This window comes from Callorhinchus milii, unplaced genomic scaffold, assembly GCF_018977255.1.
Source record: "Callorhinchus milii isolate IMCB2004 unplaced genomic scaffold, IMCB_Cmil_1.0 Scaffold2, whole genome shotgun sequence".
Classification (NCBI taxonomy): Eukaryota; Metazoa; Chordata; class Chondrichthyes; order Chimaeriformes; family Callorhinchidae; genus Callorhinchus; species Callorhinchus milii.
This window is the reverse complement of record NW_024704743.1, coordinates 90,784,022-90,802,796: the sequence shown is the minus strand read 5'-3', so window position 1 is coordinate 90,802,796 and position 18,775 is coordinate 90,784,022. Positions and strand designations below refer to the sequence as shown.

Genomic DNA, 18,775 nt, shown 5'->3' with positions numbered 1-18,775 from the left:
TCTAAACTATACATTTAAATGACTGGCTGGCATAATGAAAATATATTGCGTCAGAATGCCTCAAAGTGCTTCACAAGTAATTACTTATTTTGGTGACAAACACAGCAGCCATTTGCTCCACTATCAGTCACAAGGGGAATGAGGTCAGGTTTCCAGTTTACTGTCAAACTCCTCCACAAAGTAATAATCCCTGACCAACTAATTGAGTAGGAAAGGTTTGCTACAAATTTGGGATATCCCCAGGGTAACCTGCTTCCGGAGTTTCATCCTCCCTGACTATCTGGGGAAGCAGCTTTACCTGGTGCCTATGAGAGGTAGGCCAACCGTGAAGTTTAAATTGTGAAAGTGAATCCATGCGCTACATCATTAGACCATCTTGTTATCGGAATGGTGCAGAATGCGGTATGGTCAGATATCGATTTTAATTTTCTTCAATGCCCACTGGTGCTGAATGTGGAGGTTCCTGATCTTTGTATAGTTTTTAATCAAATTTGAGGGTTTCAAATTGATCCCTTTGTCTTATCTTAAAAGGTGTGATTTGAATTAAAGTGGGAATCATCCCTTAGGTAGGTAGGATTGCATACCATCAGGAAAGATTACAGATTCTTTCAACTCTGAATATGTTATTAGATGAAACCAACAACTGTCCTCTTTTACTGTCTGGCTGACTGGTCCCATTTTCTAAATACCATTTGCTTGATTTGATGTCTCATGCTCTCAATCTCCACCATTGTCTCTTCCTATCCAATTCCTCCTTGAAATTATCAACTTAGCTGTTTCCACCGGTAACCTGCTGCACACGCTCATCATAATAATAATCCCTCCAACACCAAAAACAATAATAAATTGGTCATTTTCAGTCTACGACTGTTTGTGGGACATTGCTGTGCGCATTTGGCTGCCGCGTTCGCCCACAAATATACAGTCAATTCACTTTACAGTATATTCCGTGAAGCGCTTTGGGACGTCCTCCCGACGTGAAAAGCGCTATATCAAATGCAAGGATTATTATTTATTATGATAAAGAAGTTCAATTTGAACTGTCTGTTCATCTTCCCCATTCTGAGTTTGAGACCACAGACCCCTTTTGTGAACTGTATCAATCTAGTTCTTGTAGTCTAGTTTATTTTGCTAAATCATGTGCTTGTTTTTTTTGAAGAAAACATTTAGACTGTCTGTTGCCCAGTAAATATTTTGTTTAGATTAAAATAACGAAAGCTTGAATAATTTAGAATGCAGAAAGATAAAGAATGGGTTATGTGAACAGCTAAGATAACCTCACCGATGAACTTTGTGTGCAGGGCAGGGTGAATAATGCACGTGTTTTGTTATGAACTTTCAGTGAAAACAAGGTTGGACAAGTAGAGGTAAGTTTCAAACTGTGGGAAAGTAGATTACAAAAGTGTCTGCAAAGAAAGCTTCAATTGTTACAGTGCTGTTTCATTATCTATTGTTGAGGGACTGTTTTAGATCAATGCTGGCTGACATGTTGCCACATGCCTAATAGCAATCCTCGGTACTGGTAACAAGCACCAGTCTGTGGTCAGCTGAACAGGCAGCTTTATCGTGAAGTATGCTGCAACACTTTCAAATGTATTAAGGTCACAATTTTTTTTAATGATGAAGATAGTAGATCTTTTCAAGGGTTTGTTTGCATGACTTGTATCTCCTCAATTCCAAAGGTTGCACTTTGTTTGCACATGGTGTGTGCCGGTTTACAGGAATACAGTATTAACCTAATTTCTGTGAGATAAAGGACATGGGTAGGGTTGCATTTGGGACAATTACAGAATATTGTAATTGGAGATTCTGGTGCACGAGCCTGGTGGCGGGCTACTTCAGGGAAGTTCTGATTGCTTCTTATTAAATTGCAGCCAAATGTGAGGATATTTATCATTTATATATTCAGCACAGGTTGCCCCACAAATGTTTCCATATTGCATTGCCACATTCCCGAGGAGTTTTGCACTGCACATCATAGTGCCTTAGCCGGTTTCCTTCGATTGTTGTTGCTGTTGGTTTACTTTGTTTCCTGCTTTGATTAGTTTGGATTTACAGTTCAGGCTTCACACACGCCACATTTCCTGTGTTGCTGCGGGAGGCCAATTACAAGCTTCCTGTGATTCATCAAATGTTCTTTAATAAATGCAGCCTTTAAACATTAAACAGACGACTTCCATCCCAGATAATTGTGAATTTCTGATAATTGCGTGACTGGTCAGTATCTAAATCGATATATACTGCTGTTATCTTAAGCCCCCATTATTAGTTTATTTTTTGAATTATACTTATTCCATAGAGTTTTGGCACTACAATTTCAGCAAAATGTAGTGCTGGGAGGTGACATTTTTACCAAGCATCCACTTTAGCTCGGGATAACATCCGGTGGTACAATTATAGATTTTGTCCTTCCTGACTTGTGTCTCAGGAGAGCTTTTCAATGAAGTAAGTGCTGGTGGCTTGAGGTCCCAAACTGGTGTTGGGAGCAATTTGAGCTGATGAATTAGAAGTCGCAAGAAGTCTATTGCACAATATTAAAAGTGTATTGACTTAAGTGTGATTTATCTTCTTGTCTCTCTTTCTATTCCCCACCTCTTTGTAGTACAGATATAAGCCTCATAACAGCACTGCCTCAAGTGGTAGGTACATAGCTGTTCCTCGCTTCTGCCAGTACTGCTGTGTAACTCTCAGGGTGATTGTTCTCCCCTCACGATGGCAAAACACCTCATCTATTGCTCAGCACATTCCCTTCATGGAACATTTCAGATTAGCTGCCTGACCTCCCAAAGACAACAGACTACTGGGTATGGCACTGCTCTTATCAAAACAACACACCAGTGACATCAAGCAATGTTCGACTTCTGATAACAGCAAATATAATCTGAATAAAGAACCTTGGATAATTTTCCAATGTATTGGATGTAAATGCTTAACTCTATAGCCTTCAAATACAAAGATTACAAGGATTAAAATGACATTTATTTGGGAGAGGGTGAGATTGAGTATGCACCTTAAAACAATTTCCCTTTAAAATAACAAGAATTAGAACTTGCATTTATATTCAACAACAACTTGGATTTATATAGCGCCCTCCACGCCGGACGGTGTTTCAGAGCGCTTTACAGTAACGGATCCCAGGACTGAGCCGGGGGAGGGGGAGGAAGGTGTCCAAAGGCACGGTCGAAAAGCAAGGTCTTCAGCAGAGACCTGAAAATAGGAAGGGAGGGAGCGAGGCGAAGGGAGTGAGGAAGGCAGTTCCAGAGCCTCGGGACATAGTGGCTGAAAGCACGGCCGCCGAGGGTGGAGCGGAGGACTCGGGAGATGAGGAGGAGGCCAGACCTGGAGGAACGAAGGCAATGGGAACTGGTTTGAGGAGAGAGGAGGTCAGAGAGGTAGGGGGTGTGCAGAGGAGTGCAGGGACTTGAATACAAGGATGAGGATCTTGAAGTCGATCCTCTCTGGGATAGGCAGCCAGTGCAGTCTGGCAAGGACTGGGTGATCGGGGAGCAGAGTTTTGTGCGGGTGAGGATGCAGGAGGCAGAGTCTTGAATGATTTGGATTTTATGGATGATTGTGGATGGGAGACTGGCGAGGAGGGCGTTAGAGTAGTCCAGCCGAGAGGTGACAAAGGCATGGACCAGGGTTTCAGTGGCTTTTAGGGAGAGGTATTGGCGGAGACGGGCTATATAGTGTCCTTCAGGCGGTGCAGCATCTCAAAGTGCTTGATATAAGCTGTGTCAAGGCAATATTCCTGGTCTTGGGACCTTTGTGGTTCTGTATTGATTTCACTGATGCCCCATTACCAGCAATTCATTCATTGTTGCACTGGGACAATAAACTGGCAGATCTGCTGGCTGAATGTCATGTAGATTTATTCATCAATTGGTAAACTCAATTACTGGGTGCACATTTTCTGCCGCTGCTTATTGTTCATTGTCTTGTTTTACAGATCCCTTCAACAATAAGGTCGATTAATCAGGACAAAATCCTAGCACTTAGGCAACAGACACAGTTCTTGTGGGAAGCTTATTTTTCTCAGTCCAGAGGATAGTATTGACAACATTAGAGGTGAGTAGGAATTGATGAGATTAGTGTACACCCATTTGCTCTCTAAACTGTGAAAGCTGTTGTGAACCCCCAGGATAAACTGAAAATATAAGGTTGTCTTAATTTGAACCAATTTAAAAGTTAAATGTAGCACTATGGTAGCTATTTAGGAGAAGACAAAACAACTACTTGGAAACTAGATCCAAAGGATAATGTATGAAAGTGACTGGTGGACTAATTTTCCGCACCATATCACGTCTGGTACCTTTTAAATCTTTAACAAAGGCCATTTCAGCAGTGTATGGAATGCTCTGCATTCCTAACTATCACAAATTCCTCTTTAACTGTACAAATATGGAACATAATCCACTTTTGGTTTTCGGGTGGAATTTCTCTTTTTAGCATTGTCATATCAGAGTTTCATAACATGTTAGAACTGGAAGATTTCAGCTGCATTAAGATAAGTCAATGTTAGCCTTCATTATAGATGTGTCATGTTACTTTAATTGAAGAGAACATTTATACATTTCAAGTTCCAGTCAATCTCTCATTTTATACATTTACTATTGGAAGAGGGGAGGGGACACAGGGGAATTTCTTTTAGTAAAATGCAGTGAAAATGTCTCCATAAAATAATCCTTGCATGTTCTTTATCATGTCTTCAAAATGTCTTAAAGTGCTTCACAGGACTTTACTGTAAAGTCTAGTGATTGTATTTGTACGTGAAAGAGGCAGCCAATTTGCACTCAACAGTGTCCTACAAACAGCTGTGAAGTGAATGACTAGTTCTATCTGGATATTGGTAGCCAAGACACTGGGAGAAACTTCCTTCTCTTTTCGAATGGTTCCATGGGATCTTTAATGTCCAGCTGAACAGACAGATGAGTATAGCGTTTAATCCAATGTGGGTCACCTCATCCAGCACTGCTCTGGAGAGTCAGTCCAGACTATTAGATCAATCCTGAAATGGAACATGACCTGGACAATGGAAAACAGCGGCCGCATTTTTTCTGCAGAATACGCAACCAACACACCCTCTGCTACAAATAACCTCTTCCACTACAAAAATATCCCTCCGCTACAAGCAACCTGTTCCACTACAGACCCCCTCTGCTACAAGCCTGTAAAAATGTAGTGTGCTGGGCCCCGGGCCTTTGTGCGTTGCTACAAGCTGTTTACTTGGTGTCACTACTGTGAATGGGGCGTCTCCGGACACACATGATCGGTGCGGCACAAGTGGGAATAGCTTCACTCGCCCCGAGGGCCCGCTGTTGTGATTGTCTGTGTCTGTATGTGTGTGTCTCTCTGTGTTTGTGTGTTTGTTTGTGTCTGTGTGTGAGTGTGTGTCTGTGTGAGTGTATGTCTGTGTCTGAGTTTGTGTCTGTGTGTGTTTGTGTCTCTCTGAGTGTGTGTGTGTCTCTCGGTATTAATGTGCGTGTCTGTGTATGTGTGTCTCTTTCTGTTAATGTGCGTGTCTGTCTGTGAGTGTGTGTCTCTGGGTCTGTGAGTATGTGTCTCTGTAAAACTCCGTACCCCCATTATATCAGTCCTTGCCAGGCTCCCATTTGCTCGCAATTACTGAAAAGATCAATTTCACGATCTTCTCACTCGTCTTAAAATCCCTTCATGCCCTTGCACATCCCTACCTATCCGATTTGCGTACCTCCCACTCCACTACCCGCTGCCTACTCTCGTTCCTTGTCCCCTCCGCTCCGCCATTCAGCCACTATACACTGAAACTCTGGAACTCTCTCCCTCGATCCCTCCGCCTTGCCCCCTCCCTCCCCACTCTCAAATCCCGCCTAAAGACCTTTTTGATCGTGCTTATGGTCATCCCCCCTCCCCCTCGCTCAAGATCAGACTCCACCGCTGTCGAGCGCTCCGGGACTCTACCCTGTCTGAAATGCGCTATATAAATGCAAGTTGTTGTTCCATGAGTGTGTGTGTTTCTCTGTGTCTATGAGTGTGTATGTTTCTCCGTGAGTGTGTGTCTCTCTCTGTCTGTGAGTCAGTGTCTGATTTTATGCCTCTGAGTGCATTTATTTGTATGTCTCTCGCTTTCTATTAGTGTGTGTGTCTGCGTGTATGTGTCTTTCTGTTAGTGTGCGTGTGTCTCTGTGTCTGAGTGTGTTTGTGTGTGTGTGTGTGTCTCCCATGTGTGTGTGCGGTGGTGGCCCCAAGAGTCAGACGGTTGATCACTGGTGAGCAATGCTGGTATTGTGTGGATCTCCAGGCCTTGAGATGTAATGTATGGTGGAAATTGACCATTCAGCCCTTCGGGCCTGAGCTGATGTTTCTGTCCACACGCACCCACCCCCTGAGTGGGCCATACAGTTTTTGCAACAGTCTTATATGCGTTATTTCTTCATCTTTAGTTTTTAGCAATAAAGTGAAAAATGTAGGTTAGCAGTAAAACAAACCTCAGTAGCACCAATCACCCCCTCCCCACACAATTCTCCGCCAAATTTGCCAAACTTCCCCGCAACTTTAAATCAAATATTTCTGCAGTTTTCTATTGTCCCTAGACATGACCAACAACTTTCCATCTCCGAGGCGAGAGTGCTATCAGCTGAGCCAGGCTGACACCTAATGATATTGTGAAGTGATGATTCACTTTTCCCTTTAACATTGCGGGACATTGTTGCTAAATCAACATTTGGAAGTGTGTTTGAAAAGATACTTTGAATAAGAACTCATTTAGAGATTGGAAGGGAATTGTCGGGGAAGTGCTGATGTTTAGGAAGTATTTGAGGAATATGATGTATCTTCTGTTTCTGAGACTTTATTAAAGCAATTGGTAGAGAGCTACCAGTTTGATATGTTACAGAATATAAATATTTTATCTTGTGAGAAAGAAAGAACTTGCCTTATCACAGTATCATGGATGATTAGTTAAATGCCAAGAAAGATCCCTTTTCTCTTGAATTGCTTTGGGGAGTCCTGTAGCTTATTGATTAGAATACTCACCTCATAAGTCAGAGGACCCGGGCAGGGCGAAACCTTAGGCAAGTTCCTAAGCGTTATATCAAACGAAGGATTAATATAATTATCAATCGGTTTCTCTTCCTGCCCCTGCCCGGTTACCAGTGGTGTACCCCAGAGCTCCATCCTTGGCCACCTTCACTTCCTCATTTACATGCTCCCTTGGCGATGTTATCCGAAGTAAATTTCCACATGTGTGCAGATGACACACAAATCTACTTCTCCTCCATCAGCTGCGACTCCAGGTCTGCCAATGTTCTGTCGGCTTGTCTGGAAGACACTAGAGGCTCGATGAGCGCAAACTTTCTGCAACTAAATGTCAACAATACGGAAGCCATACTCCTTTGGTCCCATCAGTGTCTTCTGTCCAGTGGCTCTCACCCACTTAACCTCCCCAGCCTATCCCTCAAACTCACCAAACCGGTGTGCAACCGAGACGTCATGTTCGACCCATAGCTGTCCTTCCTTCCCCACATCCTGTCCCTGACCAAGACAGCCTTCCTCCACCTCTGCCACATTGCCCGCTTCTGACCGTACCTTACCCTAGTCGTAGCCGAAACACTCATCTACGCATTCGTCACTTTCCGACTCGACTTTTCAAATGCTCTCTTTGTCGGTCTCCCCAGCTCCATCATGCACAAGATCCAGCTGATCCCAAACTCTGCCGCCCACTTACTCATCCATTCTAAACTCTGTTCCCCCATCACAACAGTTCTAGCCAGGCTTCACTGGCTCCATATCACCGAATGGATCAATTTCAGATCCTCACACTCCTTTTCAAATCTCTTCATGTCCTGGCACCTCCCTGCCTCTCTGACCTGCTTACACCCCAGCCTATTGCCTCTGCTCGACTGGCTTCATTCTCCTGCATGTCTCTTGTGCCCTCCGTTCCATTGGTGCCCGCGCTTTCAGCCACTACTCCCCGAAACTGGAACGTTCTTCCTCTATCCCTCCATCTTGCCCCTTCCTTCCCTATAATAATAATAATAATCCTTGCAATTGATATAGCGCTTTTCACGTTCGGGAGGACGTCCCAAAGCGCTTCACAGAAGACACTGTAAAGTGAATTGACTGTATATTTGTGGGCGAACGCGGCAGCCAATTGCGCACAGCAATGTCCTACAAACAGTCGTAGATTGTAAATGACCAATTCTTATTGTTTTTGGTTTTTGGAGGGATTATTATTAGGCGTGTGGAGTAAGGAAACTTGCCCAAGGTTTCGCCCAGCCTGGAATTGAACTCAGGTCTATTTTCAGGTCGCAACTAAAGATCTTCCTTCCTCTTCAACCATACCTTCGGTCACCTAGCCCTGGCTCGGCGTTGTGCTCTGCCACTTTCGAGTGCTCTGGGTTCTTACCCTGCGTGAGGGGCCCCACCTCCCCAACAAGTTGTTGTTGGGGAGGTGGGGCCTCAGCATATCATCTGATCTAAAAGATGGCAACTTCAACAATTCACTACCGAGTGCCCTTAGTTCAGCCTCAGCCATGGGACTCAAACCCACAAGTTATGTTTTGTTCCAAAGAGGCTCTTACTTTTAACTAATAATTCAGAAATGAATCTTGTTTATTTTGCTTTTGGCATTCTCTTAAATCACTTCTCTGAACAAGTTATAAGATGCTCAAATTATTGAGGAAAATGTCTGGGGAAAATTTAAATATTTCTGCAGTTTGCAGCACCATTCATGCTGCTGTTGGAACCAACTTTTTGAACAACGTTATAAAGGAAGAGAATTAAATGGGAGGCCACAGCAGAAATATTAAAAAAAACACTCACAACTTACACTATTTATGTTTTGCTTGCTCAATGTCACTTGATTTATTATACTGCGGCATATTGTTAACAGAGCATGTATTTTTTTTAAAACACAGATAATTCAAGATCGAGTTTTTAAGCATATATCACGCAATAGCTTATTCTGGAATAAACCTCCAGGAGGATTGTTCAGTCAGCCGCAGTATTCAACACATTTGGGCGACTTTCCTTTTTATTATGCTAATCTAGGTAAGTAATTGCGAATCTGTTGAATGTGGTGTTGCATTTGCCTCGAGTCTTCAACAGAAGTCTAGAGAATTTTGTGTACACACTATTTGATGATGAACCCAGCGTACTGAAATCCTTTCATGTCCTACAAGATGTAGTTGGTTTATTTGCAATCAATGTGGCACCATGCATAAAGCATGTTAGTCAAAATTATCTAGAATCTAAAAGTTACAATATTTCCATGTATGGCTTCAGTTAAGGGCAGGCATGTGCATTGATGTCAAATTCCACAGTTCAGTGACCGACCCTGCTACTGATGTAAGTGGTGAAGAATTTTGTGAATGCAGCATTACTTAAAAGATGAGTTTTTTTTGAAATACGTCATAACTCATTGAATCTTTCTAGGGTTTTAGCAAATGTGTTGCTACGTAAAATGATTTTGGGAAAAATTGTAATTTTATCATTTTTAAATGAGACTTCGACAAATAGTTTTTAAATTTGAGACAATTACAGCATTTGTGCTTGATTTTAGATGTGAGTGTGTTATATCTATAGCATTTAATAAACTTTATTATTAAACACTAATTGCTTCATCAAGGCATTTCATTTATGAATGTGTGTTTTAGTCTGCTTAAGTCAGCTGCAGAAATTCTATACTTGGGTTGCTCTATCAAGTTAATTTTAAATTTTTCCTGCCTTGGTTTCAGGTATAAAACCTTTGTCCCGGTTTACTGCTGTTATCCACGCAGTGACTCCGCTGGTTTCGCAGTCACAGCCAATATTGAAACTACTGGTAGCGGTAGCCAAGTCCCAGTACTGTGCACAGGTAGGCAAAACCATTTTCTTTACTCTTAAAATTTGGGTTTGATTTGCAGTGCTGCCCCATAAACCGCAGATCTTGTTGCTCTCATGGCTGTTAGTAAACTCCACTGCCTTGTGTACAATTGAACCACATTAATCAAGAAAGTCCCAGTTAGATCCATTGTCTGCACTGAGCTGTTAACATTGCTTCAGTGTCCACACTCATAAATGGAGAGCAGACATACAAGTCAGGTATCAGTAGACATACAGTTGGGTATCAATGGAAAAACAAAGGAGCTGTACTCCAGCAAAAAACTGCGACTTCAAGGGAGTTGGGGAAAAGATCTCACAAAACTAGTTCTTCCTTATTTAAAAAGAAAGGAAAGTCTACAGATAAAGTTTTCTAGTTTCTGTCTTTTAAGTTTGCTCCCAACACCAGAGTTTGTTACTTTTCATTATACTGAGGTAACCTCAACAACAACAAGATTTCATTTATAGAGCACCTTTCACGTCGGGAGGACGTCCCAAGGCGCTGAACAGTTGGGTCAGGACCCGAGCAGGGTCCTCACTCATCAGGTGCTAGTTTATCATTCTGTGTTTGGGAGAATCCAATAGCAAGATTTGAATTCCAGTGCAGGCTTTAGAAATACAATGGAAGAAATATGTAAACATGCTAAACCCTTGTGTGGGATATTTAATCTTTATTGTTGGGGGGGGGGGCAGCAATTATCTTTTTTAAAAGGGAATGTTGGTTTATGGAGCAGAGAGGCTTTTATTGGGATAGTGTGTCTCTCTGCCTATAGACAGTGAAGACTCTTGTGCTTCCTTATCTCCAGGTTATTGTGTTATGGGATTGTGATAAACCCCTTCCAGCCAAACACCGGTGGCCGTCCACTGCTGTGCCTGTTCTGGTTATTGAAGGAGAAAACAAAGTAAGTTTATATTTTTCCAAGACAAACAGTGCCCTATGCATTGATGGGGACAGATTACACAAAGGATTTGCTGACTAACTATTAAACTATGACCTACTTGCCATAATTTATATAAAAAAACACAAATAAAGCATCAGCACTTTTGATAACTTCTGCAAAAAGCAACTATTCAAATGGATTGGGGTGATTTCAACTTTGTGGTCTATCACACACAAGAATGATATTCCTTGTCATGTGGTGCTGGATATTGTCCAAGCAACCAAGAGAATAAAGCCTACTTGAATCTTCTGTAATAGATTTCCAAATGTTTTAAATGCTTTGTGTCTGGTCTAACTCGTATGTTAACCTCAGGGCCCTGACTGTCAGTTTTTATATGGTGAGGATATACAGTGAGAATCAGTGGATTACAGAAAGTAAACTGTAGAGTGGCATGGGGCCCAGTAATTCAAATTGCAGTGATACTTGAGTTATATAGATGGTTTCCTGAGCAATTTGCTAGCTGTAACTAAATTCTTTACTGTGATTTTCAATTCTTAAAGAAATCTTTTTCCCAGGCTTTTCTGAGTACAATAGATAGACCAATGTTTTGGCGTTCTACTTTGATGACTGTGTGGGGCGAGCTTAATGCAGGCAATATTTGTAACTAGAGCTATTCTGAAAAGTAGTTCTAGTTCCAAATATTGTATCTACTTTTTTAAAAATTTTTGGCAGTCTAGTAGAATTTGAAGTGGTGGAAATGGATGAAAGAACAGTTCAGAAACCTATCTCAAGCGTCAACAATTCTGAGCTGATTGAGGTCCACTATCTGGATTTGTTCAATGTTTAACCAGGGTCCTAACTCAGTTCATAACTAGTTTGAGCACTGTGTTCCTTCTTTTTTTACATATAGTGTCCACATATTTCTTATTTTCTCCCCACTGACACATGCCTTTCTGCTCCTGGTCTGCCCTCCTCTTGCAGCAGGAAGAAGGAATCTTTAATCTGGACGTGCAAATAGTTCACCTTGGTATACCCCTCCCCCTATCTATTTTAGGGAAGGAATTTTAATGTCAAAGTTTTTAGCAGTTTGCGTAAACTGTCGGATTCTGAGCGCCACTTTTCTTGCTTAGTTGTTCTTATTACAGAAAGGGGTAGGGAAACTGAATAAGAAGTTGCTGTCAAGTTACAGAACTGGGTTACTGCTGCGAGGGCAGATTATGTTACTAGTGTCTGATTTAGGCCTTAGGAAAATTGTTGAGCAGAATAGCCCTGGTTAAAAGTGTATCCCTATCTGAGGAGTCTATCAGTTGTTTTAGTCTTTTGTGACTTTGTTAAATTGTGAATATTTGATAGCTTCCAGTCATGTGAAAAAAACACCCTTTTAGCATTTTGCTTTGTGATCTCCTGCTAAACTCTGACTGAGTCGGCTGGGAAAAAAGCAGACTGTTGTAACGCTGCAGGAATGCTTTTTAGCTCAATTTCAAGAAAAAGTGAAGTAATCTATTTGGAGAGTGCATAACTGTAAATTGTGCATAACTGTAAACTGGAACACAATCAACTTAATTTAACCTCACTTTCCTCCCTCTTCATTCCTTTACATCTCCCATTTTTCCCACTTTCAAAATCTGGGTACTTAAAGAAAAACGTTTAGCCTTCTCTCTTCTCTTCCTTCTATCCACCCTCCCAAAATAATCTCACCTCTAAAATGGATTACTTCTAATATAATAATAATCCTTGCATTTGATATCACAATGTTGAGACGTCTCAAAGAGCTTCACAGAATATATTGTAAAGTTGATTGACTGTATTTTGTGTGCGAAACGTGTCAGCCAATTGATCACAGCAGTGTCCCACAAACAGTCGTGGACTGAGTGACCAATTTTTTTTGAGGGATTATTACACCCGGAAAGTGATCTGGCGATCGACTAACAAGGGGGTTCCTACTTTCTGCTAGGTAAACAGAAGCGTGTGGAGTAAGGAACTTGACTAAGATTTGCCCTCCTCTGCCTCCTCCCCTTCCCCCCCGTGTGTTCCCCGTCCCCACCCTCCCCCTGGGAATCGAAACCAGGTCCACTCGCTTGGTAGGCGAGTGTGCTAATAACTACTCTACAGTGCCTGGTTTGGTTGTCTTTGTGGTTTACTTATTCCAATCAGTAAGATCAATGCACAAGCTCAAATCCAGTAGGGATTGACTTGTTTGCTTTCAAATTTAGAGTGTAGTTTTTTTTAAACATTACATGAAAATATTTATTATCCAAGTAATCTCTTAAAACAACCTTTACTTATTATTAATTCATGGTGTGACCTTGCACAGCTCCAGTAAGCATCCTGTAGCTCCTGTTTCCTTGTGGATGTTTATGTTGCACAGTTGGAGTTGAATCATGCAGTTTTCACATTAAATTGATGGTTCATGTTCAGTGAATTTTGGCAGCATCAATTGTTTTTCCCCACTGTCAGACCAACCTACTACCACAATTTGTTTTTAGGAATTAATGGAAGAATGCATTGTTTCATAACACAATCAATACACACTCAGTAATTATTGAACGTGGCATTTTTTTTTACCCCAATGTCACATTTAAAATTTCCTGGGTGGATCATTGAATGAGCCTTAAACCAACCCTACTCAAATTATTTTAGTAACATTAGGACATTGAGGAGAATAGGAGAGAGTTTGCGAGAGCCTTGTCAGTATAAAGGCTGACATGAACTAGTTCATCCAAATGGCCTGTTTTTGCCCCACATTCAGTCTCTGATAAGAGTGAGTGAGACCAAGTTATGTAAAGCCAGTTTCCTGCTCTGAATCACTCTTGAATCATTTCTGGAATGCAGAAAGGGCACAAGACTCCAATGGTTTCCTACCTTCTTTGTTTCAAATCGGCTGCTTTTTTTTTGCTATGTTGCGTTAAGATGATTTAATTCTGCAGACTTTGCTATTTTTTTTCTCCCTCTATTGTATTTAATTATTGTACAACGTTGCCTGTTTGGGTTTTGCTCGCAGGGTTGAGGACATCTCAAAGTCAACAACAACTTTCATTTATATAGCACCCCTTCACACAGGGTAGAGTCCCAGAGTCGCATTGTTCAGCCTGACTGGTTGGTCAACCATCAATAATGCTCTTGGGCTACTGCACACAATATGGGAGCCATTTCAGCCCAAAGGAGACACTGAACATGCCTTATATTTTTCAAGGCCTGTTACTCATTTTATCAGCCTTTAACGAATTGAAGAATTTTGAAAGCAGAACCTTCCATTGCCAAGTCTTGTCCTATATTGATGGAAAGCTACCAAAGCTGTTTATACACTAGAATAACCTATTTTAGAAAAAAACAAAGACATTTGAGATTGTGCAATTTTTAATATCTGCAGTTTTTTATGTTTTTCTGCCAGTGAAGATGGCCAGTTAAGCACAATTCCTACCTGTCCTAAAGTGTGTAAACCATGATCCTTCCTTCAGGGTGAGCAGTGCTGCCAGGAAAGGGTTCTTGGATCAGGCTCTGTTCTTTGTTCATGCATTAGCTTCTCTAACACTTGGCTAATGTTAACTGTGTTTGCTTTTTTCCTCACTCGTGTATCAAGTTACCCTGCCATAATAGCTATCTTCATTAAAGGAATCCTTGTTGAGTGATACCTGACAAAGTTCAGAATAATCTACAAGTTAGCCCATCAGTTACCTCCTGGCTAGGCTTTAAAATAACAAAAGCCAATTTTAAAAAATCATAGCTCTTTTTAATCAAGTGAAAATTCACAAATTGTCATTTTCGAGTGGTTTCCTGCCCTGACGTTAGGTTAGAGATTCACTGCCCAAGCATTTGTGAAACTTACTCAGTACCTCAAGCTTAGGTATCTGCCTGGTTCAGTTGGTCGCACTCTTTCCTCTGAGTCAGAAGGCTGGGAGGTCAAGCTCCCCATTGGGATTTTGAACTCACAAGTTTCAGCTGACACTCCAGTACAAACCGGAGAGTGGCTGCAGTGTTAGAGGTACGGTCCTTACAATCAGATTTTAAATCAAGGTCCCGTCTGCTGTTCAAGTTGATGTTAAGGATCCCATGGCACCGTTAGAGAAGGGAGTTTCTTCCAGGGTCATGGTCAAGAATCCCCCAAATACAATTAGTCATTAACTTCATGGCTGCTTCTGTGACATTGTCATGCTCAAATTGGCTGCTGCATTCACAGTCACTACACTTAACAGTAAAAGTCTGTGAAGTGCTTTGAGACATCTCAACGAAGTGATAAGGCACTGTGTTAAATGCAAGGATTATTAAAACTTGTGCACCCTTTCTGGTGGAACTTGACTGATCTTTGTCTCCCTCACCCAGGCGCTACTTAAATGCAAATGTAACAACATAATTGATTTTAATATTTTTCTCTCTCAAATTCTCTCCTTGCCTAAGGGTGTTTTTTTTGTTCCTTCTGCGCGTGCTGGGAATCCTTGTCTAGATGTCTTATAGAGGATGTCATTATAAAGTGGTAAATGCGGTTCGTAAAATCCAAACCGGCTTCATAATGAGATATAACACTTGCAGTTCAGGAAGTGATGTTGGCAGCAACCCAGTAACCTAGAAGTGTGGTATTTTATGTGAGGGCCGGCCCGCACACAGGAAGAAGGCTCACCAGAAGCGCAAATGTGCAGTGAATGGGGTTCATACCCCATTTGTGTTACAAACCCACCAGCGCTATAAGGACACCAGCACTGTGTTATCATGAGATACACTGTATTATTTATTAATACTGTGCTATCAGGCTGTTTGACTGCATCAAAAATAACAACAAAATGACATTTATAGAGCGCCTTTCATGTCGGGAGGACGTCCCAAAGCGCTGGACAGTCAGGGGACAGGACCCAAGCATGGGGGAGGGGGAGGGAAGGCAGAGAGGTGGGAGGGTGACTGAAGGCAGAGGAGAGGTAGGAGGGGGCAAGACCATGGATGGTCTTGAAAGTGAGGACGAGGATCTTGAATTCGATCTTTTGAGGGATGGGGAGCCAGTGGGGTTGGGTGAGGGTGGAAGTGATGGGGTCACGGAGCCTGGTGAGCGAGAGTATATGAGCTGCAGAGTTTTGGATGATCTGCAGCTTGGGAAGGGAAGAGTTGGGAAGGCCGATGAGGAGGGAGTTTCCATAATCGAGCATTGATGTGGCGAATCCATGGGTGAGGGATTCGGCAGCTTGAGGGGTGAGGCAGTGGCGGAGTCTGACAATGTTGCGGAGGTGGTGGTAGGTAGTGCTGGTCATGGTGCGGATGTGGGGGAGGTTTAGATTTCTGCCGTATGATTCCATCAGTACATCACAGACAAGTATGAAATGACCTCAATCGTAGCCCCTCGAAGTCCATGAGCGTGCACCAAGGATCACTAGATAAGGATCAAGAATAGAAATATTGGCTGATTTGTTTTTCCTTTCTCTCCTCTCACTCTGAGGTTCATTGTATCACTCCCAATTGCTACAGATGTCATTGAAGTCAGCACAGACTGCGATTCAAACATACAGTCTACTGATCTGTATGACCAGTCGGCTATCACAGAATTTTTTAAAACATCAAAATAAGCAATTTAGACATCGTACCTATGACAGTTTTCTGAAAGAGCTAAGTGTTTAGTGTCCCCCTCCCCTCCCATTTCCCCCTATCGTTTCTTATTTTTTCTGCTGAATTCCCTTTGATAAACGATTACAGATGCTGCTTCAACCACCCTTTTTGGTAGGCTACTGTGTCCAAATAAACTGTGTTAATAGTGTGTGTGTATTCTCCTAATCTTTCCTGTTGACTCACTGACCAGGATCTTATTGACATGTGTTAAATGGGGGGGAAACAATCCACACTTCTTAAAGGGAGGGGGCAATCATCATTGGATCAGCAGTAGTTTGTTGAGTGTGATGATCTTCTTCATCTGATATGTGCCTGAAGAAGGGCAAACATAAACAGCTAGCAGCCTGACACACACACACACACACACATGTGAGGCTCCACCACCGTTAAACTGCCCCACGTGAAGGGCACTATATAAATGCAAGTTGTTGTTGATTTCTTCCAGTCACTAACGTCCATCAACACTTATTTTGCTATTAAATCAAATAGCATTTTGTGTTTGCCCTCATTTTGGACAATTAGTAATGAATCTTTTGGGGTGGGGTGGTGGCAGGAGACAAATGTGTATTGAGTTAGAAATGTTCAACATTTTAGTAACCTAGATTCAACAGAGATGTTGTCAAATGCATGTGGTGCATTTGTATTGGTAAATTATCAGATCTTTTCATCAGATCACACTTGTTCTTTTTCACATCCTGGAAGAAGTGAAACCCATTCTACTTTTCTTTAATGTACAGGTTATGAGCAGCCGATTTCTGCCGTATGATTCCATCAGTACAGATGCAATACTTAGCCTTGATGAAGACACGGTTCTTTCTACCACCGAGGTAAGGATTTCTATTCAAATACTGACTATGCTACAAAATAAATTAACAACACTATTTTGGTAATGGACAATGTGTTCTTAAAAAGCTGTACTGCAGACAATGTGCACTGGGACTGTTTTAAAATTCAAACAACAACAAATTTACATTTATGTAGTGTCACTCACATCCGGAAGACATACCAAGGTGTTGGACAGTCCAGGGTTTGCACCCGATAGACGCTCTGAGATACCGTCTGCCGTGAAGGGTGCTATATAAATGCAATTTGTTGTTGTTGATCTGGGGTCAATAGCAACAACTTGTTGGTCTAGGCCAAGGAGAGGGAAGGAAAGATGAACATGGGCGCATTCAATTAGGAAGTTCTTAAGGTGGACCTTAAAGGAATGGTTTGAAATCTTTTGGAGGAATATTCATTTCTTCCATCTCTGTAGACCCTCCAGTTTTCTCATCAGTGAAAGTGCTAACTCATGTTGAGGTCTAGCTTCTCTGGACGTTGGCCCCTTTTACTTTATTCAAGTGCTCTTTCATCGAGTCCGCCTGGACAATCCGCCTTTCTCACCCAATATCCAAACACCATACATACGCACAACAGTGACTTATATTTATATCAGGCCTTTTTGTGCAAAAAGAATTCTCGTGAAGCAAAAATGAGATTCATTAAGATAATGTTATGGAGACGAATGCAGCAGCTGATTGATGCCATGAACATCCGACAAACAATAGATGAGAAGCCAATTAAATATGGGGTGAATTTGGATGAGGAGGGAACATAACAGGCTAATCTGGAGGAAAACACATGTTTTTTTGACATTGTGGCAGGGTATGGGATTGGGGAGGCCACTGAATAGAAATGACTAGGAAGGCTGGCTTATTTTACTCTCGACTATTACCAAGGCACGAAAGCCAATTATAGCATCCCAACTGCTGGTTGAGCTGAGATCTGCCAATTCAGCACAGACGGGGATCAACCTGGTATTCGAGGTCTGTGTGGTTCAAAATCACTTCATTAGCTTCACTCACTGAGCCCTGCAGGGGATGGGAAGAGAGAGAAAGGGAGTCCCTGGAGTTTTGTTTTTAATTCATCCTCTTGTTCATAGTCCCGAACTCATAGTGAAATAAATGGCTATGCCTGTGTTGTTCATTATTTGGAGAGGGAAAACAATTAACTTATTTGCTAGAATTTGCATTTTAGTGACTATAATACAGTAGTTTGTATAAATTTATATAGTGGGTGGAAGGAAAACGAGTCTGGCAGGGTAGGGGACGTGATGGGTTGGCTGAAGGATAAAACACATACTGCATTGCTGCCAATGCTTAGACATTGGTTGTAAATTTCACATATGAGGGATCTTATCCTCTCTAGAACAAAGCTACTGATTCAACAATTGTCACGTTGAGAGACAGGGTCTTTGTGAAAATTGTAATTTTTTTATTTTAGTTTTGTTGGTAAATGTATTTTGGTGGCTGCCTTGCTCTTATTACTGCACATTGAACCTCAGAAGTTGATTTTATTTAAGGAAACTGCAATGGACCTTAGATATCTAATTCCATTAATTTCTCATCTTGTTTCCCTCCAAGCTATTTCAGTTAATCCGGAGAACTACATTCTCCAATTGCACAGGGATAAAGAAAGGAAAACTGATT

At 41.7% G+C, this 18,775-nt stretch overlaps 1 protein-coding gene across 1 annotated transcript in view; it reads left to right on the top strand.

The window, feature by feature from the left end:
- The window catches only part of LOC103184956 (exostosin-1-like), a 118,260-nt gene that overhangs the window by 90,089 nt on the left and 9,396 nt on the right, over window positions 1-18,775 (top strand). Inside the window, 6 exon segments of the mRNA XM_007903222.2 lie at window positions 3,950-4,031; window positions 4,034-4,068; window positions 8,898-9,030; window positions 9,717-9,835; window positions 10,647-10,742; window positions 17,045-17,134. Of these exon segments, the coding sequence (XP_007901413.2) occupies window positions 3,950-4,031; window positions 4,034-4,068; window positions 8,898-9,030; window positions 9,717-9,835; window positions 10,647-10,742; window positions 17,045-17,134 (555 nt within the window).